The 23,318-nt window shown below is 40.6% G+C and overlaps 1 protein-coding gene across 19 annotated transcripts in view; it reads left to right on the forward strand.

The window, feature by feature from the left end:
* The window catches only part of Pard3 (par-3 family cell polarity regulator), a 543,701-nt gene that overhangs the window by 240,662 nt on the left and 279,721 nt on the right, over positions 1-23,318 (forward strand). For all 19 annotated transcript variants that reach the window (XM_027404768.2, XM_027404778.2, XM_027404773.2 and 16 more), the window contains one exon: positions 15,087-15,218. In XM_027404768.2, coding sequence (XP_027260569.1) covers positions 15,087-15,218 — 132 coding nt within the window. The remainder of the gene's footprint in view (positions 1-15,086; positions 15,219-23,318) is intronic.

Below are 23,318 nucleotides of genomic sequence, written 5' to 3' on the forward strand. Positions count from 1 at the left end.
TGTTTTATAGCTCCATGTTTCTCTTTGAGTGTGCAGTAATAATACTTGTGGACTTACATAGGGGAGAGAGAGAAAAGTGAGGAGAGGAGGAGAGGAGGAGAGGGGGGAATGGAGAGACGGAGGACTGGGGAGAGGGAACTCAAACTCAGGTCCTTGCTTTATTGACCGAACCTTCATGCTCTTTTCTAAATCTTTTCCTGTGGTGCCTGGAATGAGCCCAGGCCATCACGGTTGTAGGCTGGTGCTTTCCACCTCAGCCATACTCTTGTCTAGAGATACTCAGGGAGGGCGGAGTCTTCACAGCTCCTCTGCCCACTCTGGAACGCCACCCTTTCTGGGTGGTTCTCAGTGCAGAGAAAATGGATAATGTGCTTGCTGGTGAGAAGCCAGGAGAGCCCTGCAATTCCAGCACTAGAGCCAGGCAGAGATAGCTAACTGACAACTTCAGTTCAGCCTGTGTTGCGGCATGTGACACTATCTCCAAAAAAGATAGTGAGGAGGAGAGGAGAAGAAAAGAATGCATAGGTTGTTGTGGTTATACTAAGATACCTTCATTTTAGGCACCATCATTATCATCATCATCCTCATCCTCATCATCATCATGAAACACATGCACAGAGGATGGTAACATTGTGGTGGAAAAGATGCTGCCTGGTGAGCCAGTGGAAATAAGGCTGGAAAGGACTGACTATTTTTAAACTATTATATTCCCTAAAACTGTTTAAATAAAGCAATTAATTCATTTTCTTTTCTTGTGTTTGATTTGATCAGAGATCGACAGCACCAGAACTGGAAATAGCATTTCTGTGTGATGGGAGGCTGTGCTGAGGCCAGGGGCTGGGTTCTGTCCTTTGTGCATTCCTCGTTTTCAGTCTGCAGAGTATTTCAGTGCAGGAGATTCCGACACCCAGCTTCAAACATGAGACCATCATAGCTCATTCAGACTTGACACCCTCAAAAATTGTCTGCTCTGGGTTTGTGGAGCATGAGAAATGCTTACATTTGATGTGTAGATTGATCGCTAGTATCAGTCCTCCTGTATCCTGTTCTAAAGGGTTCTCTGCTTGCTTACTTTTTCCCCTTTAAAGATTTGTATTTTGGTTTTTGTTTTGTTTTGTTTTTTGAGACAGGGTTTCTCTCTGTAGCTTTAGAGCCTATCCTGGCACTCCCTCTGGAGACCAGGCTGGCCTTGAACTCACAGAGATCCACCTGCCTCTGCCTCCCGAGTGCTGGGATTAAAGGCGTGCGACACCAACGCCTGGCAAAGACTTGTATTTTTATTTGTGTGTGTTTTGTCTCTCTATAGAAAACTTTAAAAGGCCATCTTTTAGAGTTTCGCTCAGTGTTCAAAAAGAGGAACTACAAATAAGCAAAGGAACTAAAATTTGAGGGAAAAAAGGAATTGACTCACACATAATTGCTACTCTGCATGTTGCATGTTCCCTTCCTCTTCCTCTCCTCCTCCTCCTCCTCCTCCTCCTCCTCCTCCTCCTCCTCCTCCTCCTCTTCTCTGTTTCTGTTTTCTGTCTCTCTATTTCTCCCCATTTCTTGGGGGTTACAGTTATATATACTTTGCAACAGTAATTCTTTTTACAATACAATGTGAGTCTTGATTTTCTCAGGGTCACCAAGGCAGATAAGATTTACATACAGAGCAATAAACTAAAACTGCTAGGAGAAACTTTTAGCATCAGTTACTTAGGGCTGTAGGTCAAAGAGAGGGTTTAAGTTTAATTTGTACAAGAAACAAAATCCGGTGCCTTCTAGTGCTCTAGCCTCAGTGGCAACACAGGCCTTCAGGAGAAAGTTTACTCTTCCCTGAGGATGAGCAAATGGCCTGATTACCTTTGTCTTTATCTTCTAGGGGGAAACAGGAGGGAGCAGTAAATCTCTGAGCTAAAATCTTGGGTTAATAAAACAAAAAGTTAGAGAATCTTTTAGTGCAGAGTTAGTTTAGGTTATCACTTCTCTATCTGCCAGTGAGGTAAAGCTAGGGCATACTTATTTTTCCTATCCTTCTATGCAGCTATGAATCAACAGCTTTGGATGTGTAGTAATTCTATGTCCTTGGATAGCTGGGGATGTCTTAGATGAAATGCTTTTGCCTGGGCCCTAAACACTGACCAAATGCCTGTCAGTAAGGATAATTACAGGAAGGCAGATCTCTGCAATTATACGGGAAAGGGGAATAAGGACCTGATAGTGGGAAACAGGTCTCATATATAGCTAAGGAATGCAGTCAGTAAAATAGGACCTGTTAATGGAAAGAGGTTTTCTCCATAGCTAGGGAGTGTAATCAGTAAACTTCAAATGCATGGGAGAAATTTGTTCCCAGTAAATGATCAGATAGTGCTAAACTGTGGGAAGTAAATCCCACGTTTGTTACAGACAGGAATAAGTTAGAGGAAGAATTTGCAGCAAGAAACAGCCAATTCATTCACAAGATTATAATGCCAGGTACAGCTTTTTGTACTGGTTTAATCCATCAGGAGAATTTTAATTCTTTTGAGTATCTCATGTTACAACGACAGTGATCTTGCTGCTTGTTGCATCTCTGTGTGTGTGTTTCATGTGTGTCCCGATCCCTGCAGAAGGCATAGAGGGCATTTGGACCACCAGGAGCTGGACTGCCTCATAAGCTGCTGACATGGGTGCTGGGAGTCCCATCAGGTCCCAACAAGTGTTCCTCAGTAATCCTCCATCTTCTCAGTCCAGCAAGTGCTCTTAACTACTGCACCATCTTCCTGTTCCTCCGCTGGCTTCTTTATTCTTCTGTTTACTTATGTCCATATTTTTCTTTCTCCTCTACGTCCTCACCCATTTCCAAGCCATTTGGCTCTCTTGTTTCTATTCTTCCTAATAAATTCGTTCAAACTATTGGTCAAATTGTAAATGGAATTTGACATATTTTATATTTTTGTGAGCCTAGCCTTTAGCATCTGAGCCGTCTCTTCAGCACACAATTTGGTTGTTTTCTAAAGTAGAATCTGAGGACCTAGCTCAGTCAACAAGGTATTGCTGTGTGAGCATGGCGACCTTAGTTCAGTCCCCAGAATGCTCATTTGTGTGTACTCCCCTGCTGGAGGTGGGGGGCTTTCTTGTCAGCTGGTATAGCTGACAATTGTTGAGCCCCAGGCCAATGAGAGACCCTGTCCTAAAGCTAGATAGTGCCTGAGGAGTGACAGTCAAGTGTCCTCTGACTTCCACACACGAGTCTGCCTGTATTCAAGTTCATCCCTCCACACAAACGATATACACATGTACATGTACACACACATATAAAATACAGTGCACTAGTACCCTTGATCAGCTGGCTGTCAAGAAGAAACCGTTCTTATTTATTATCAAGCTAAGTGTAGGTGCAGGTACTACAGTAAGTGTCGCCCCTCCAATCCTAAAGGAACAACAGAGATGGCTTTAAATCACTCCCACCCCACCTGCATGACAGCTTAAAAGGAAGTCCTGCTGAGACCCAGATCTTAGACTCCTTGCTGGTTGCAACATGTTTTTCCCGTTGAAGAGCTCTATGTCCATGAATTCCCCTCTGTTTTATGTATTAAAAGACTTTAAATTGGACTCATTGCCATTTGGAGCTTTTAGTTAGCAGTAGTTATAATCATCAGGACAATAGCCCGCCTGCAGGTGCTAAGCTCACCTGGTCCAGGCTGTTAGCGTCCCATTTCTTCTGTCTCTGTGATACATCTACTAGGATGTAATCGGCTTCCGTGTACTCTATAAAGTACAATTTGTGCTCAAAATTATGAAGTCTGAAGGTGCTATTGGAAAAAGATTTGAGCGTGGTTACGATATTTTTACCATCTATAAATAAAAAGCCAAGCTGAATTTGGGATATTTCATGAACAACTTCAGAGACCCATACACAGCCCAGAGGGAAATGAGTCTGTTATGTCTGCTTTCTTAGAAGCAAGGACTGAGAAATAGTATGGAGTAGATGATTCAAAATTCCCAAAGTCTTTATCCACTTCCTAGTATTTTGGCCTTATTTCATCTTTTAATGTTGCCTTGCATGTTAAGCTTTTGGAAATTTTGCTTATAAAGTTAACTGTTTTGTGTCACAGAGTTAGATCCAGCCTCTAGTGGCCTCCCATTGATGAAAGTATCAGCTTGGGGCAGGAGTACCTTGGTGCTATTGTGTTCAGCTGCCTTTGGAGCCGTGCATTCCAGCCTAGGTTTTAGTAATGTAGGAACAAAAATGGTTCTCATTTATACAAGATAGATGAAGCAGTTAATTTCTAAAGAATAAAGGTTTGTTTGGGCTTATACTTCTGGTTGCGGCAGGTCTGAGCATATGGAATGGGCTGTGCCAGGTAGTGGTACCCTGCAGGAGATCACAACACTTACTTTACAAGCTAGGAGGCCCAATCACACTACCAGTGACCTCAGAGCTTTCTATAAGACCTTCCTAAATATCCATAGAACTTCTCAATAGTACCACCTTCAGATCCAAACTTATACATTTATGGGGGACTTGGCTTCACTTAATGTTATTGTAAACATCTGTGTAGTACTTGGATTGTTGCAAGCTATGCTCATGTATCAGCTCTCAATTATTGGTACTATTGATTTTCCTGACTTATTGATGAGAAGACAGAGCCTTGGCGACTTGCAATACCTGACTTTGTGGTTGAACATGATGAAATTGTAATTGAGTTCAGAGTGTCCACTTTTAATTTTGTTCTCAGGCCTGAGATAGTTCAGTTGATAGAGTTCTTGAAGAAATGCTTGATAAATGCTGAATTACATCTTCTGTACCACATAAAATTGGCGTGGTAGTCTACAGCTGCAGTTCTTGGGAGATGGAGGCAGGAAAAATCAGAAATTCAAGGCCATCCTTGCCTACATGACAAGTTCAAAACCAGTCTGGGCTAGATATGTCTCATGAATAAGAGGGGATCTAAGTTTAGCTCAGTGGTAGAATGTATGTCTAGCATTTGTGTGGCCATGAGTTTGATCCCCTGAGTATCAACAGATAAAATAAATCTGGCTTGTTAACAATGTACCATTTTCCCACAAACTCTGAGGCTTGATATATGGTCAAATACCTTTTAAGTTGAATATTTCCAACTGTTAAATACTTCATAATTCTTATAATGAACTTTATGAATGTAACAGTATTGAGCTCTTACTAACTAAAACTGGAGTACATCTTTTAAACCTCAGCAAGTCTACTATAGCCTAATATTTCTATTCTCGGGTACAGATACTCTGACATGGCACTGGAGAGACCACTCAGCTGTCAGGAGCTCCTGTGGCTCTTGAAGAGGACCTGGCTCTTGTTGGCAACCATTTGGGTGGTTCACAACTCCAGCTCTAAGGAATTCGGTGCCCTCTTCCAACCTCTGAGGGCATGGCACTTACATATGCATCCCATTCCCCACATTCAAATAATTAACATAAAATAATTTAAAAGGTATGCTAACTTCATTAGTAACCCATTTATAATAACCAGCTATTAGGTCAACTGATCCCCATCCTTTTCATGCTATGTTTGTTAGTCTCTTTATTTCTTAATATTCTTATTAGTTTTTATTGTTTTTGAAAGTGATACTTAGCATTCTTTTATCTATATGTTATTACTCAGTTCAAACTAGTATTCATGACTGAATATAAAAAATAGATGGGACTGAAAAGACGTGTCATCATAGGCTTTACTACATTCTGCTTGAGGAGTGTTGTTGTTTACAGTTTATTCCAAAGAACAGAGGTGGGAAACGACAGTTACTGACAAAATAATAGAAGAATGTAGCCAACTTACCAAAACCAAAAACCCAGGTTTGCATCAGTAGTGACACTCACTGTGTTGTGACCCTATGACATGAAGAGGGCAGAGATCTCACTTCTCTTGTTCTCCCCCTAGAACTTCTGAAAGGAACCACCAGCCAAACCAAATATTGAGGTATGAAAGTATCTGGCCAGGATTCTTAGAGACACTGTATTCTATTAGAGAATGTCTTGGGGACCTTGTAACTAACCATGACTTGGGGTCCTGGGTTAGATCTTGGCATAAACAAGACCGTGAGAGAAGAAAACAGGTGGGAGAGAACCAGGCCTATAGATTACCAGTCCTTTGCCAGCTCCATCTGGTAGTTTTAGAAACAGGAGAGTTTCAAAGGAGGATGATGTTAGAGGAAGCTGGATAGAGAGCATACTGGGGCTCTGTGTACTGTCTTTGCAACTTCTCTGTAAATCTAATTTTGTTTTTTGTTTTTTGTTTGTTTGTTTGTTTTTGTTTTTGGGGACAGGGTTTCCCTGTGTAGCTTTGGAGCCTATCCTGGCACTCGCTCTGGAGACCAGGCTGGCCTGGAACTCACAGAGATCCCCCTGCCTCTTCCTCCCGAGTGCTGGGATTAAAGGCCCGAGTCACCAACACTCGACTAAACTTTTTTTTTTTTTTTTAAGTTGTACCAGATCTTAACAGTGTAGGTATCACCCACACATATGACTCAGAGGTGAGGTTAGCAACCTGTAGGACCAGAGTGCACCTGGTGACTTTTGAGCCTGCTGACACCTAGGTCATATTACTGATGTATTGTTAGAGCCTTTCTGTTGTAATCTACATTTGAGAAATGCTCACTGGTTTCACATGGGATGAATTGTTGCCACTCAAATCCCCACTTTTGTCTTCAATTTTTCTGAGATACCAGATGCCGTTCTTGGTTTGTTCTTAATTTGGTCAAAGTAAAATTTTTGGTAGTGGCAAGATTTCAACAGAGGGACTCAAGGAAGGGTCTCTGCATCCCTTCCTTAGTTTAGAGTTATAATTTTTAACTATAACTTGGGGAGTGAGTAATTTCCCTGAACATCAGTGCCCTGGTCAGAGAAGTCACTTTCTCTACCAGAGTAGTGGATAAAGGGTCTCTGTCCTTTAGAGGTCCTGCCTCCATTTCTTCCTGCTTTCCTGTGGAGAGGTGTAAATCTCAAATGTGCATCTCCCGATGCACATTTAATGCCCTTTTAATTTCTGAGCAGTAGTATGCAGGGTAAGCTTATGACATGTATAAGCATTTTCAGCAATGTGCCCATAGACATGGCTTACCTGAGGAAGCATTTGGAAGATGAAGAGGAAAGCTGAGGGGATTAGGCCAAGGAACTAGCCCTAAAATTCCTTACCTGTTCTGTCAACCCATCTAGACCTTTAAAGCTTAAAAGTTTTTGAGAAACAAGTGTTCTTACTTGGCTCTGGCAGGTTGATGGCATATGAGTAATATCTTTAACTCCACATCAGATGAAATATGCGTAGGTAAATCCATCTGAATGCTTACCTGTGTGTGTTTGGATGATGGTGTGAATGAGGCACTGTGGACGCGGCACCTGCTGTTCCTTTCCTCTGTCTGCTTCCTAGCATGCTTTTCCAAGAGAAAGAGAATTCTTTCGTGTAGAAAGAGGTTCTTGTAATGAGACACGATTTTCAAGCGGATGCTTTAGTGTGGTTGCTTTGAAGACTAGGTAGAGTGTGCTTCCTCCTGCTCACATTACATGGAAAGATTTCGAGGCAACATGCAACTTTATTTTCTACTATTAGATTCAATATAAAAACAGAGTTGTGTGTTTATGAAGGAAACTGAAATGTGGATAGATACTTCTTCCCTTCAAATTCAGAAGTATACAACACTGTAATATTTTTTTTGAGTTGCTTTAGACTTTGATTTGTTTTTCAGAATTAAGTGACAGTAATCAAATAAAGCTCTTTGTGTTGTTGTAGCTCAACAAGATGAGCCAGAGATTGGGGGTTTGGCTCAGTGAAAGAGCATATGCCTAGGATATGACAGGACCTGGGTTCTACATCTGGAGGGATATCCCCCATAACAACACATGCACATACACACTCCCAGTCTCTTCTCAGGGTGTTCCATGTTTAATCTGATAGGAAGTACTTGTGTTGTTTTCACCTTTTACACTTAGTTGAAAGAATTGACGTGTCTAGTTTATTACCAACTTGACACGTCAAAGTTACCTCCAATAATTAGCCTGTGGGGAAGTTTGTAGGGCATTTTCTTGATTTATGGTTGATGTGAGTATTCTACTGTGGGCAATGCCACCCCAGGGAGGGTCTTAATAAAACAGGTGGGACAAGCCATGAGGAACAAGCATCACCCTTCAGTGGTCTCTGCTTCAGTGCCTACCCTGACTTCCCTCAGTGATGGACTGTGACCTTGAAGTGTAAGCTGAAATGAACTCTTTCCTTCCCAAATTGCTTTTGGTTATGATGTTTTATCACAGCAGTTGGAACCTAACTAAGACAAGTGTGTAGTCAGAAAGGAAGTCTGGCTTTCTCTGGTGTGGCTCTGGCTGATTGCCTATTTCACGAAAGAAAAGTGGCCATGTTACTTTCTTTGAAAGACCTTCTAAATGAAACCATGAAAGGGTTCGTTCTCTCTGGCTGTTCCCCATCAGCTCTGTTCTGTACCATCTCAGAAGTCAGGAAAGTACTTGTGTAACTCAGAAAAAAAGCTAATTCCCCTCTCAGGTCCTCCTCTTCCCCTCAGCATGTTTTCCAAGAGAAAGAGAATTCTTTCGTGTAGAAAGAGGTTCTTGTAATGAGACACGATTTTCAAGCGGATGCTTTAGTGTGGTTGCTTTGAAGACTAGGTAGAGTGTGCTGGTCTCCTGCCAACACTACTGTAAATAGAATTCATCAGTGGAGGCTGAATTTGCTGTAGAAAACTTAGGTGTTTGGGGTATAAGAATCAGCAGACACCAGAAACCTCTACCTTTCCCATGTAAGCTAACTGTGAATAGATGAAGAGGGAGTTGTGGCTTCTCCTTACTCAGAACCATCAAGGAATGGGGGCAGTGCTGGGTCCCTGCAGGGACTGCTTGCTAGTCTGCATTTTGTAGAGCATGCTCCATAACTTATCTGGTCTGTTTCTTCCTTGAGACAGGAGTGGGTTAAGTCAGATGCCCTCCAGTACTCCTTCAGCTTCAAAATTCTGCCTTGAGGACTTGAGGGTGGAGCTGAGAGGTGGAGTACTATTAGCATGCACAGAGTCCAGGGTTGACCCCTTGCTCTGAAAAAGAAAAGGCGCATAAAGAAATTTCCTGGCATTCTGCACTACTTAGGCAAATGAGGAACAATTGGGGAAGTTGAGTAAGAGCCTAAGTGAGTTTGGGTATTTGTAATGTGGTGCACTGGTCTGTTCTCTGAGCCTGGCACCTGACTCCCGAGAGATGTAGAGATCTTGCTTTTCTTTTAATATATAGAGGTCTGAGTTTTCTGTATTATTAAAGTCATGTTGGAATCAATTTTGTAAACATATTCCTAATCTTTTCCACAACTCTGAGGAGTTATTAAGAATAAAGAAAGGGTAGGAAGGAAATAGTATATGCACACTAACATTGTTTATGCATACTTTAGGTCATTAGTCCAGGTGTTGTTGTCCTTATCATCAGGGAATACCCGCCCCCCCATCTACCACCATGATGCCTGAACCCTTAGGCAGTCCTGTACCTCCCACGTCAGTGCTTTTCCTTCTTAACTAAGGACTGCTTATGCTGTGGCTGTTGTATTTGGAAGCCCCACAGCACAGGAGCCTGGGTCCACATTTGTATGGATTGAAGATTGTTCTTGGCAACCTTGACACATGGCTTTTTCTCTTGTTATTAAGTTGAGGACCTTTACATTTTCAGTAAAAAGGAAACACTACATCACAGTCTCTTCTAGGTTACTTCACCACACTTGCATTCTGAGGTGCTGTGAAGGATCACCTGTTCCCAAGTTCCATGCTGCTCTGTCTTCTGTTTGATAACTGTCTTTTCCTCAGTGACTTCAGAAAACTAAATCATAGATAAGAGGACTGCACTTCAATGTAGCTATACATGTGGAGTAAGCCATGCCAACACAGAGCACTCATCTTGCCCTGGAGTAGCCCAAGCTCAAGCCATTTAGCACTGATCTGGCAAATTCTATACAAAACCCATAACAAATTACTAAAGCATTTCATAAAATTTCTCTTGTATTATATATGTGAATTAGTTGGGGTTCTATAGAGGAACAGAAACAGAATGGATATATAATGCAAAAGGCATTTGTAAGTGCCTCCCCCACTCTGAATGAATAAATGTAGTAATAAAAAAAGAAGGAAAAGATGTTAAAGTGCAAAATTGAATTCTTTTAAAGTCTTGACTTCTGTGTCAAACACTGTGAGTTTAGAGTTAGAGTCTCAACATCGCACATGAGTCCCTGGGTGCAAATTTGAATTTTTTATATGTTGAATATTTCATATTTTATGATATTGTGAAACTTAATGGTTTTTAAAAATATCCATGAAATTGTAATTGGGGGTCCATCACCTCCATGGTAATCTGAAACAATCTGCTTGTTCACAGTATCGTAGATAAGGTGGACTGTCAGGTTTCCCAGAGAGAAAGCTTCCCCTTAGCCTGCCAAGAGTCAGCTGCTGTCAAGCAGTGGGTGGTTCTGTTGAATCTTTCTTGTTGATTTGTGGTTGGCTTCAGGAGAGGTGTAGTGGAATTCTCTTACCTGCCATTCCTGGAAGAGGTCTATCCCATAGGCAGCTTGCCAGGGAGCTGAAAGTTAATATGCATTTCTCATGCATATTACATCTGCCCACGGCATCAAAGCATTCAGGTGACAGAAGAGTCCCTGATCACAGCAGCTACACCTGCTTCTCTCTGACAAGAGGGATGGTCCTCCTGAAGACTAGTGGCTGTATGGAACAGCCTCTTATTTGGAAATTTTATAATTAAAAGAAAAAAAGGGGACAGTGGTTCCTCATACTATTTTTCCGATACAATCTTCTAGATGAAGTCCTAATTTAACTGTAATAAATCATTGCTTGTCATTAACAAACTTAGTGGTCATTACTGTTTTATGGCTTAATAAATCATGATGTCTGCACCATCCACTTATTTTATTATTTATTGATTTGCAGAATATCTCACTCTGTAGCCCAAACTGGCTTAGAACATGCAATGTAGCTCAGATTAGCCTCAGATTTGTTGTGATCCTTCTGTTTCAGACTTCTGTTTTATGGAATTACCATGATCAGCATATTTTTATGTCTAGAGGAAAATATTTGCTAGTGTAAAGTTTGAATATTTACTGGCATACAGAATTTTTGCATTACTTTGGTCATGGAGTTAAATAGATTTAAACAGATGTTTTCTAATTTATTACTAACCTTTTGTTGGCTTTTGCAAAAATATGAAGAGAGAGAAGATTTGATAGTTTGGTTTCCTGTCTTTAATTTGTGAAATATCAGATTGAAAATACTTTAATAGAAGTTTTTACATTTTTATAGTTTTTATCTATAAATACACATATAAAATCTGGCAAAGATAAGATTAAGACAGCTATATTTTAAAATATTATCTCCAGACATGTTTCAAATGAAAATAGAGTGTATTATACATACAATGAACAGTCATGACAAACCACATGTTGTGATACAGCAAAAGCATTTCCTATCTTTTGCCTACTCATATTCTTTCCTCACACACACAGAACACGCTTCCTGGCCCATGTTCCCTGTATGTACTTAGCCCCAACATTAGGTAAGGTTATGTAGAACATGTCTAAATTGTTAGATATTATTAACACAATAAAGGATGTGTTTCATGGATATTAAAATATGTTTTCAACCTTCTTTACTCAAATGGTAATGGTGTCAGTGTGCTACAATTTACAAGTCTTTATACATGAATTAATGCATAGGTTGTTGACTTCACCATGAATTAGGAATACTCTCTTACTGTGGGAAGGTAATGTCTGATTTACTTTTCTTATCCACTAACTCCTCAGAGTTCACTGTACACATGCAAAATTGCAGAATTTTTCAAATACAATGAAAAAAGGACAGGTCTTTTGATCTTTAGCCATAATTTCCCTTAATGTGATTATCTGTCAATACCCTGTTGCATGAATTATGACATAAAACTGAGTTAAATGGAGAAATAACCCACTATTTTTTGGGATGTAATTAAAAATAATTACATTTGACATAAGTATTTTAAACTGTAGATGTGACATTAAACTGGAATAACAAATACATCTTTTGGTAAAATATGAAATCATAGTCACTGCATTTGTGTTAATGTCTGTCTCAAAACCCCTTATACTATCCCCTTAGGAACTTTAAAAGGAACAAGAGTGTTCTCAAAAGCCATGTGAAATGGGAAACAAAACATATTCAAGGAAGGTGTCCCCATCAGTGTAGGTCACAGTGCCAGGTACCTGGGTTCAAGGTGAATGGTGACCCCCTGTCCAGACGTCAGTACAATCATAGAAATAGGAACTTTGAAAATCAGACTTTGAGTTGACAGAAAGCATGGCATAGTAGGGTCTGGGGGCTTTCCCTGAGAGATAAAGAGTGGCAATTGACTGGCTTTGAAGAGTTCCAAGTCTTTCCTCAGTAGAAATGTCTTGGAAATTGTACTTAGGAAAGAGAGGCGTGAGATACACTCAGTATGTCTGTCAGGGTTCTTCTGGTCAGCAGAGACATGATGTGATCTAACACATACTGTAAAAAGATCTGCTCAGGAGTGGGGCAAAGCATGCTGGAGGATGAGTCTGGAGCAAGTATCTAGCTGGCAATCAGGGCAGCTGTATCATATGAGGTTTGAGAGTAGGAGTAGAATCTTGACAGTGAATTTTGGGTCATTATGAGTTGGCCGTTGTGGAGACTGTAGAAGATGGGGAGAGAAAAGTCAGATCCAGGACCTTCCAGGAAGGCCTGAGTCAGTGCAGGAGGTGTTTATTTTCAGACATTTCCTCATCCTACAGTCTCCCTGGTCTGTGGCCACTCTTCACTATCTCGTCATTCATCTTATATGCTCTGTTTTTCTCTAGTAGTGACCCTGCTGCCCGGGCTAGACCATTGTCTGAAGGGTCAAACCCTTCAGTGGGGTCATACCACCATGGGCTGTCTCTGTTGGTTTCTCTGAAATACAGTTCCAACTGAAGGCACAGGATAGGCTTCTCAGCCCTTCTGTTCAGTGGTTTGTGTTCTGAGGAAGAAGCTCTTCATATTTACCTCAGTGATCAAATGGTAGGGAGAGAATAGAGCTGACATGATAATCAGACCAAATCACTCTTCTCTTACTGGGCCTTTGGCATTTAGTCCCTAGTATGCCCACCCTTTCTGGTTGACTGGAATTTCCTGTTGGCATATTTATGGTGACTTTTCCTTACCCTGAGTTCATTGATTACTATTTCCCATCAATATTTATTTTAGCTACCAAGGGTTGTTTTTGAAAAGCTTGTTACTTATTTTTACTTTTTGTGTCTGTGTGTTTACCTGTATGTATGTTATGCACACTGTGCAAGCCTAGTGTCTGTGGCATTTAAATGGCACTGGATTCTCTGGGGCTGGCATTACAGGCAGTTGTTAGCTGTCATGTAGGTTCTTGGAACTGATCCCGGGCCCTGTGAAAAAGGAACAAATGCCATTCACCACTGAGCCATCTCTTTAGCCCCATTAGTCACCAAGTTTTAAAAGATGATTTTATTTTTTTGAGTAAATTCTAATAAAGAATTTTCTAGACTTTTACATCAGAGTTTAAGTGGATAAATGTAGGTTTGTTTAATTTCATGAGTCATACTATTAGATAAATCTTACACTTGCTGTATTTTATGGTAGAACTCCGTATAGGAAGACATATAGTATGTTCTGGCCCACAGCTAAGATCTATGGTATGCAAGCCTCTTATCCTATTGCTTCATTTCATTTTGTGGTATTGGTAGCTTATGTATTTAAAACAATGCCTGGGGAGGTATGGTAATGGGTAAAGTGCCCGCCACATGAGCATGAGGTCCAGAGTTTGCATCCCCAGAACCATGTCACCAAAAAGCTGGGCCTGACATCATGTGTGATTTTGACTCCAGCACTGAGGAGAAGGGGAGATGGGTAACTCCAGGGGCTCACTGGTAAGTCAGTGTAGCTGAAATGTGAGCCAGAGACAAGAGTATGAGAGAGAAAAGAGGAGAGGGAGAGAGAGATTATTTCAAAAATATGACAGGAGTGTAGAAAAAGACAACTGAAATTGACCTCTGGCCTCCACACACATGCTAACTTGTATATACATGAATGAATACACCCTCTATACACACAGAAAAACACACACACATACACACACACAGCAGGAAAAGGATGAATAATAGTTAATAGTGTTTTGCATAGTGTATTTACAGTTATTATGAAGACTGTTATAGTCCGTTTAACTTCTTACACCATCTGAGTTGAACTGAGGTAGCATTTTTACAGTGTTTTTGTTGGAAATACTTTGTATTTAGTTTTTGACCTAAAAAATTACCTATTTCATCTTAGATTTTTCTTTCTTCTCAGAGAGTTGAAATCAATTTTTGTACTTCAAAAGTTAAAAGCAATTGTTACAGTTTAGTATTTGAAAGCAGTATTTGGTACTACCTTGCATTTCGTACTTATTTGGTGAATTGAAAACTTAGTGAATAAATAACTCATGTAAAGACATTGCTTGTCATAACCATGTCAGAATGAACAATATTTGTCTTTCATGTATCCAGTATTATGATAGGCTGGCATTTCCTTGATATTTAAGTTAATCTTGACAGCAATTTTGTGATGTAAGTATCAGAAAAGCTCAGAGAGACTTTCCCCCCAAATAACAAACCTTCAAGGACTCAAAGAAGAATAAAATGTATTGTTTTTTTCTCTGCCTTTACCATTTTGATAACTCATTGACAATATCTCATAATCATAATATTGGAAAAGAATAAAAAAGCCTTGACTTAGCATGTGAGTCTCTATTAATATATGCTGCTTTTTGTATGTACATTTTGCCAGAGATTGATTTGAGTGACAGCTTGGAAAATGCAAGTTCTTGGCCTACTGTGTGCACTCTGTTCAGCTTTCTCATGCTACCCCCATTAAATTTCCTTCTCCTGGCATTTGCTGGTATTTTTGAGGTCCAATTTAGATGTAATGTCTTCAATCTACTATTTTGTATAGACTTGGAAAAATATTTCAGATACATAGAATAAATTTTCTTGACTTCAGAATACCCAAGTGTGCCTTAATTTGTGAACTCTGTGTTTTTACAAAGATACCCTTTTGTTTCATTTTGAATAGAAAGATGAAAACTACAGGAGCCTCCCGAGGGATCCCGGTAGCTGGTCCAACCAGTTCCAGAGAGACAACGCTCGCTCCTCTCTCAGTGCCAGCCACCCAATGGTAGACCGGTGGCTGGAGAAGCAAGAGCAGGTAAAGTACCATGTCCTTGCTCTGCATCATTGTTTGACAGCCAGAAGTTGGCTAAATCTGCTAAATGACATTGCTTTTTGATTGCACTATGTGGAGAAAAATGGATTCCTAGGTCTCTGAAAGGGGCTGATTTAATCAGAGTTAAATCTTTGGTCTTACAAGTAACATCATCTTTTTTTGTGATTTTGGTATTAAAAAGTTTGTTTTTATCAATAGGTATTTAATTGAGAGGCCATGCACCTTCTCCTTTCTCCTCAAAGACTTAACCTCTCTTTGCCCCTCTTGGGGTATTTGAAATATTTGATAGACAGGATATGAAGAAAGTGGTACCCTTTAGTCTTGAGCTTACAGTGTCTTCCTCCACAGAGGGTTGACAAATGTTGATCCACTCAGTAAATCTGGCACCAACTCTACTACACCTGGAAGAAGACATTGGTGTTTCCTCATCAGCTGGATAATTAGTTACACCTGACTCCATCTAATGGGCTGAGAACCACATAAGAAAATAAACAAGTCAGATTATGATTTTGGCCAGAAGCAAGTTGCTCAAGCAGGAGAGAAGGGACAGATTCCTTTTTCCTCCTGGACCTCCCTTCCAGCTGTCTTCCTCTATTTGTGATTTGCTTAGTTAAATGTTCTTCATGAGTCCTCTGTGTTCAGTGCCTAGTGTCTCTTCTGAAGCCTTTTCTATTCTTTATTTTGCTATTGAAAATACAATGAGGAGAACTACATTCTCCAGGTATAAGAATGTAGGATTAAAAAAACAAAACCAATCTTGGGGTCATTAGGGTAGAATGGATAGCTGTCTTCTTGTATAGAGTTGCCATTTGAACTAAGGAGGTCTGGGAAGTTCTAGATCTATTACTTTGCTTCATTTCTAAGTAAAGAGCCCCCTCCCCCCATGACTACAGCAGCTCTGCCAATGCTAATAAACAGCAAGCATGTGTAGGACAGATGCCTGCTTCGATGCTGAGCTAGCAGACACCTCAGAAGGTAGATGTCTTGTTCTTGTGGGGGACTGATCTTCATAATGGAACATGGAGCATCCTTTCCCTTTGTGGGGACATTGGTGCATTTGATTCTATAGCATAGCAGAGGTGGTGGACTTCGTTAGAGCCTGCACTAGGGGTCACGCCATACTTGGTCTCTAGACACAGAGCCTGGCTTTACAGTGATGAACTCATCTGGCTCAGTCAGTCTCATCCGAATTCTACCCTCAGGAGGAGGAGGAGGACTGTCTGTCTTTCAGTCCTCCTTTTAAGGTTAATCTTGGGATCTCTTTCTTTTGATCCTTCTTAGAGGAAGCAGGAGGGACCTAAAAGTGACATGGCTTGTTGGGCCACTGTGAGTTTTCCTGCTTTGGACATTTTTACTCTGAGAAATCAGCGATCAGAAAGAGCAAGAAACTCTGAGTTTGGATGTCAGAAAGTATTTTAAGAAGGCTGAAATCTTTTCAACCATATCATTTTTCTGACTGCATAGAATGTTTTTTTTTTTTAATATTGGCAGATAATGGATCATAAGCTGACTTTGTTCCTGTCTCTTTATGCTTTATTGCTACTGATAAAATCTATATATGAGTTGGCACAAACCTTATAAAGCTCTTGATTGCAAGAAGTTAGTGCTAGAAAGTGGAGGGAAGAGAAGGGGCATAAGCTAATTGGGAGCCTGCCATTTTCATGCCTTGTCTTGAACAAGCCTGAACCCAATTAGCAGAGGCGGGGAACAGAACTACAAGGCAACTCCAGCCGCCATTTCCGTTCTGTGCTGGGAGTGACTGCCCTGACCTTTGGAGAAAAACCTATGTTTTAGGGTTCTTTCCATTAAGGAAAACTTCACCTAATTGGCAGAATTCGCTGAAGAATAAGAACTTACCTAAATGTTTGATGAGCATACAATTTGACTAGCTCAGTCCTTTTCCAGCCCCAAAGAAATCACACTACCCAGTGGAATGTCTTAATTTTCAATGCCATGAGTTTTAGAAGTGACAAAGCCATGTTGCATGGCTGTGCATGTGCACATGTGTGTTTTAACGATGTTGTAAACTGGTACGTGTCTTGGGTAGACATGCTGTGGCCCCTGTTTGTACACAGTTAGCCACAGTTGCTTTTTTTTTTTTTTATGAAATACTGTATGTTTGTGGACTCCCTTTTCTCCCAAGTGCTATCTGAATTTTTCTCTTCTCCAAATTAAAAGAAACAAAAAACAAACGAATGTCTGACTTTACTTAGTCCTAGGAACTACCCAGATGACATAAAGAAAAATAAGTTTCCAGCATATGAAATGATCTTTATTTTATAATTATAAAATTAGGAAATGGCTCACTCAGAAATCTGATTATAGCAGCTGTGGACTGGGTAGTGAGCTGAGTCATGGGTCATAATATGAAAACATGGAATTACTGTGGAAGCTCAGAGTAGGAACAGCCAGGGCTCTGCTGTGACTAGCCATTCATGGGAACTGAGGCTCAGTTCTGATGCCCCCAATGTTGATGGAAAATATGCAAGTCCTTAGCCACTAAATCCTAAAATTGTACTGTTTTCTATTAAAATGAAAGAGATTTATTAGTATTATTTCCCATTTGGCCAAGATTTGGAAAATCTGTGCAGAAGCAAAACATAATTGTCTTTCTCTATCAGCACTGAATGTAGAAAGTTAAAACCATCGAGACTGTTTTAAAATTAAATTTAGTTATTATTATAGACTGCTAGATACTTTATTATCGCAGAAATCTATCCTGTTCACAATAACACCAAAAATAAAACCAACATTTTAGGAGAGCTGTCTTCCCACCCTGCTGTTGCTGTATTGCAAATTACTTTGTCGTACGTTGATAACAAATGACTGCTATTATAGGCAATTTTAAAATTATTTGTTTTAGACTGCAGTGATTGGTAGGCTCCACGTATAGGTATCATGCGTTATTTTCCATGATTCATACATATTTTCTTCTTTTATCACCAATGTCCCGTGGAGTGGTGAAGGGCCCTGATGAATGATCTGCTTAGAATGCCCTATCTTCCTGGGAAGCCATGCTGGTCACAGGCAGGGCACTTTCTCCCCTGAAAGAGAAAAGAAACATTTTTTTTTAACCCTTTTACATACCTAGCAGCAAAAACCCACAGTGAATTTGTGTCATGTATTTGAGGGAAACCTGTATTTGAGGGAAGCAGTTGTGCTTTGTGACTCTCAGTTTGTATGTTGTGTCTGTAGGTTTCACCTGTGTCTGTGTAGGTAGGGGAATGGCACTGATAGCCTTGGGCATTGTGCATGAAGGTTGGGGGACATCATACAGGTTTAGTGCAGACTCCGGTCTGTGCTGTGGCACTCATGTGAGGCTGCCCTCCCCCCTTTTTCTTCATTTTAGATAAGACAAGGTTAATCTATTGAATAGTGAGTAACCTGTTAGACTACTTAATAGTAGGGCTGGGGCTGGAGGCCAGGGCCTTGCACATGGCAATGCCCAGCCCAGGTTTTACTGTCTTGAATCTCATTTTCTCCCATTCTGGAAGTATTACTTGGAAATCTGAGCTGACTCACTGCCATCCCCAGTGTACATCCTTTCAGAATGGGATTCTTGATTCAGTTGCATCTTATCAGAATTAGAATAAAATTTAATCTTCTTATATCATTTTTTTCCTGGAAGAATATAATCTGACATAAGAATTAATGTAGTGTTAGTCCTGGTGCCCAATTTAATATCTCCATTTGTTTTGTTTTGTGTAGTGATGGGATTAAATGCAGGGGTTCCATTTATGGATACTAGACTCCTGCATGTCTTCTGATCACTTCTGCTTAGCTACTTGCTAAGCATATGGGCCTTTTTGTGATCTGATGGAGTTGGGAGACAGGTGTCACTCAGTCACTTCTGGAACTGATCTTTGTCTCTGCCCTTCAAGGGCTACTTGTCAGGGTTGTTCTATCTATCTATCTATCTATCTATCTATCTATCTATCTATCTATCTACCTATCTATCTATCAAGCTACCTTTCTCTGTCTCTCTGATCTGATCTGATCTGATCTGATCTGATCTGATCTGATCTGATCTGATCTGATCTGATCTTCCTGCCTTCATTGCTTTATGGGATTAGAGGTATGTACCACCGTGTAGTGTGGGGATAGAACTAAGGCTTTTGTGTTTGCTCGGCAAGCACTTACTAAAGGATCCCCATCGCCCAGCTTCTGTTTTGTCCATTTCACTCTCCATGATTACTACTTTCTGCTGCTTCTTTGATTGATGGAGCTGAAAGCCTGGAGGGAGTCAGGTAGGTGAGTCAGAAATTCTTAGTAAAAGAACAAGTCAGGTGGCATGTGGGGTGACATTCAGGGAATCTTGGTGTTCGCTGCTTTCCTTGCCCGTGAATACACTGCTACAGTCAGGTTGTGGATCTTGCACATGGGATAAAGATGCATTATTTTTTTAAATCTTTGATCTCTGGGTGGCTTTTCCTATGCTCACTACAGTCAGCCTTAAAGCCCTTTGTTGGAGCTTTGTGCTTAGATGATGAAGTCAGACAAGTGTCTGTGCTGTGTAGTGCTTCCTTCAGACACATGGGTCTCATTGTCTTTTTTAACATTTGCTGTTTATTTCTGTGTTTTAGGAGAGGGAGACCACCATTCATTTTAGGAATACTAGTTAAGAAATCACATCAACATTTCTATCTTACAATATGTTCCTTTCAATACGTATTTCTGATAGCCTGCCTGGAGACTATGAATCATTCACAAGGCATTTTTTAATTTGGGGTTTTGTGATCTAGGCTCTGTACATGGAGTTGTTAATTGGTGCAAATAATAAAAACCTGGAGTCATACATAGAGGAAAATGCTGAGAGATCAGAGAGAAGGAGGAGCAAGCCACTGCCACACCTTACTTCCTTTGCATCTCAGCAGAGAGTCAGTTCCTGTTGGTCCCTGCTTATATCCTGTTTCCACCTAGCTACTTCACTTCCTGTCTATCTGTACAGACCTCCAGACCTTCTGTGGTTAGCTAGTGGCAAGCTCTATTTCTCCAGGCAGGTTTTATTTGTATAAGCAAGATATCAGTCACCGCAGGGCTCAGGACCCTTTTTTGTTTGTTGTTGTTATTGTTTAATCAGTTTGTATATAGGCTTTTCCTACCACCATCAACTTGGTCTTGGAATAGTCCTGAAAAATATCCTTTTAAGTGTTAAAAATGATTCAGTGTTTTTTTTTTTTTGTTTGTTTTGTTTTGTTTTGTTTTGTTTTGTTTTTGTTTTTTTTTTCCAACTCTGTGCTCTCTGGTATTTCTTTGACAATTCTGTATTGGTAGGGGACCTTTTTCCCCTTTGCTTTTTTTTGGTGTTTGGGTCTGTTTCTTAAGTACTCTACCAAAACAGTAGTGTGTCTAGTTCAAGTTAAATTGGATCTGTAAGTAGCCGAGCAAATTATGTAGGGATTAAGGAGCTGGAAATAAACATTATTTATACAACATCTATCTGAAGGGATGGTGGGCTGGGACTTTTGAGTTTTTTTGTTTTTTTGTTTTTTTTTTAGCATGCCTTTGTTTTTTATGTTCCCCTATGCTAAGCACTGGCTAGTTTATTCCTATTTTTTTTAAAGATTTTATTTATTATCTATACAGCATTTTGCTTCCATGTATATCTGCACACCAGAAGATGGCACCCGATCTCATAACGAATGGTTTTGAATCACCATGTGGTTGCTGGGAATTGAACTTAGGACCTCTGGAAGAGCAGTCAGTGCTCTTAACCTCTGAGCCATCTCTCCAGCCCCTGTTTATTCCTGTTTTTAATGAATCAGTCTTTACAAGGATGGGAGATGGCCCACCCTCCCTTCATCCCCTCATGCTCCTTTTTTTCAAGCGTTGCAATTTCCAAGTTGCCAAATGAAACTGTAATGTCAGTATTTGGTGATATTAGTGAACCCCTCTGGTAGACATGTGTTTTCTTGTCTTTGCCAATCCCTTCAGTTATCAGAAGAAATTCATTAACTGGCCCTTTCACTTTTAACTTTTTAGAAAATAGAAGTATGATTCGAGTGCACCCTCATTTCCCCTCAGATGTCCTGATTTACGTGTGGGTGCTCACACTGCCTCTGTTCCCTAAAGAAACTCTTTGACTTTGGCATGCCAGGGTCCTCACTGTGTGCCCATGTCAGCCATTTGGTTTCTCTCTCATAAACCCCTCTCTGCTCTAGGCTCTCCTTCAGCAGATAGGTATATGTCTAGCTGAGTAGAGCCTCTCCTATGCCTACCTCAAGCCAGGCTCTTTTCCTTTCAATTTCATAAGCTTGGATCCTCTTTGTCATGTAAAGCGTCCCATAACAGATCCTTGCCCAAGCCTCCTTCTGAAGAGGATGACATCAATGTTTCTTCTGCTCACCACCCTTTCCTTGGTCACATTCCTGAAGTGAGCTTGCTTTGTCTTCTCCTAATGTCCATGTAGAATGTCTGAAGCATCTAAGAAGCCTTTATACAAGTTTCAACAAATTGAGGGGAAAGCTCATTACATAGTTCCACACTTTCCTGATCCTGTGTGTTATGGTGGGTTCTGCTGAGTGTATTATATCAATAATTTTATAATGCCATAGGAATGATAACTAAAAACTGTGGCCTTTTTGTCCATTATTTTGAGACATGGTTTTATGTAGTCCAGGTATCTCAGTTTGGAGTTCTATAAAACACAAAGCAACTTGGGAAAGGGAAGGGCTTATTTGGCTTACAGGTTACTGTCTATCATCAGGGGATGTTAAGGCAGGAATCTGGAAGCAGGAACTGAAATGGAGACTTAGAGGAATGTCTGCTGCTTACTGACCTGCTCAGCCTGCATCTTATACCAACCAGGACCACCTACCCAGGTGTGACACTGCTCCCATATTAGTCCTTAATTAGGCAAATACTCTACAGGTTTGCACACAGGCAATCTAAAGGGGACATTTTCTCAATTGAGGTTTCTCTTTTCCCAATAACCCTAACTTGTGTTAAGTTGACAAAAACCTAACCGGGATCCCAGGCTAACCTCAGACTCAGCATGTGGCCTGGATGAACTTGAATCTTAAGATTCTGCTATCCATCTCTCTTGTGTAGTGGGATTATAAACATACTTAACCATTCCTAGTACTTGTGGTTCTAGGCGTAGAACCCAGGACACCCATGCATGCTAAGCTACATTTCTAGCTCCAAGTGTTTCAGTTTCTGGGTGAATCTAGAAAAAAAAAGGGCTGAATATCAAGACACACATTTTATTAGTCAAAGTTCCCTATCTTCTATCTATCTATCTATCTATCTATCTATCTATCTATCTATCTATCTATCTATCTGGCTACCTCCTGTTGGAAAGTCCAAGTGTACAATAATTGTTCACCCCTGGAGGCTGGATGTATCAGTTGGTCTTCAGTATACAAAGAAATCCTGGAGAAGCAGGCTCTAATGCCAGTGAAGGAATGAATTTGACAGCAAGAGTGAGAGTGAGCAGGCAAAAAGTAAACACACCCTTCATGTTCTTTATACAGGCTGCCCTAGAAGGTGTGGCCCAGGTTTAAGTTTGGTCTTCCCATCTCTAATGTTTTGGATTTCAGATGGGTTTTCCCACCTTGATTGATTCAATCTAGAAAACTCCCTCACCTGTGTACCCCTCAGCTTGGGTTTTAGTGAATTCTAGTGGATCAAGTTAACAACTAATACATTTTATTCAAGAGTTGTGCATTTACACTGTTGATACTTCCTGACAACATTGCTTGTCATATGGCATCTGCCTGTGACAGAGGAGACTGATAAAGTTTTACAGAGAAATGCCCAATGGTTGAGGGGAGATGGAAAGTCTGTCTAGGCAAAGCAAAAACACTTTGGTGTGGGGCACTGTGTTTCTTACCTGTGCTTCTCCTTGGGGACTGCCTCCTAATTGAACTCGGATATGAGTGCTAAGCAGCTCACACCATCAGCTGTTCTCCTGGTCTCTATGAGCCCTAATGAGGTCTGCTGATTAAGGGCTGGTCCTGGTTAATCCTGGGAGAGGCCCCTAGTCTGTCTGAACCTTGCTGAGCTGCTGTGACCCAGTTAAATGAGGTTCTTAAAGGACCTGAGGGAAAAAAAAGTTCAAAAGGCAGCCAAGGCACCTGT

The sequence above is a fragment of the Cricetulus griseus genome, chromosome 3, assembly GCF_003668045.3.
Source record: "Cricetulus griseus strain 17A/GY chromosome 3, alternate assembly CriGri-PICRH-1.0, whole genome shotgun sequence".
In the NCBI taxonomy this organism is placed as follows: Eukaryota; Metazoa; Chordata; class Mammalia; order Rodentia; family Cricetidae; genus Cricetulus; species Cricetulus griseus.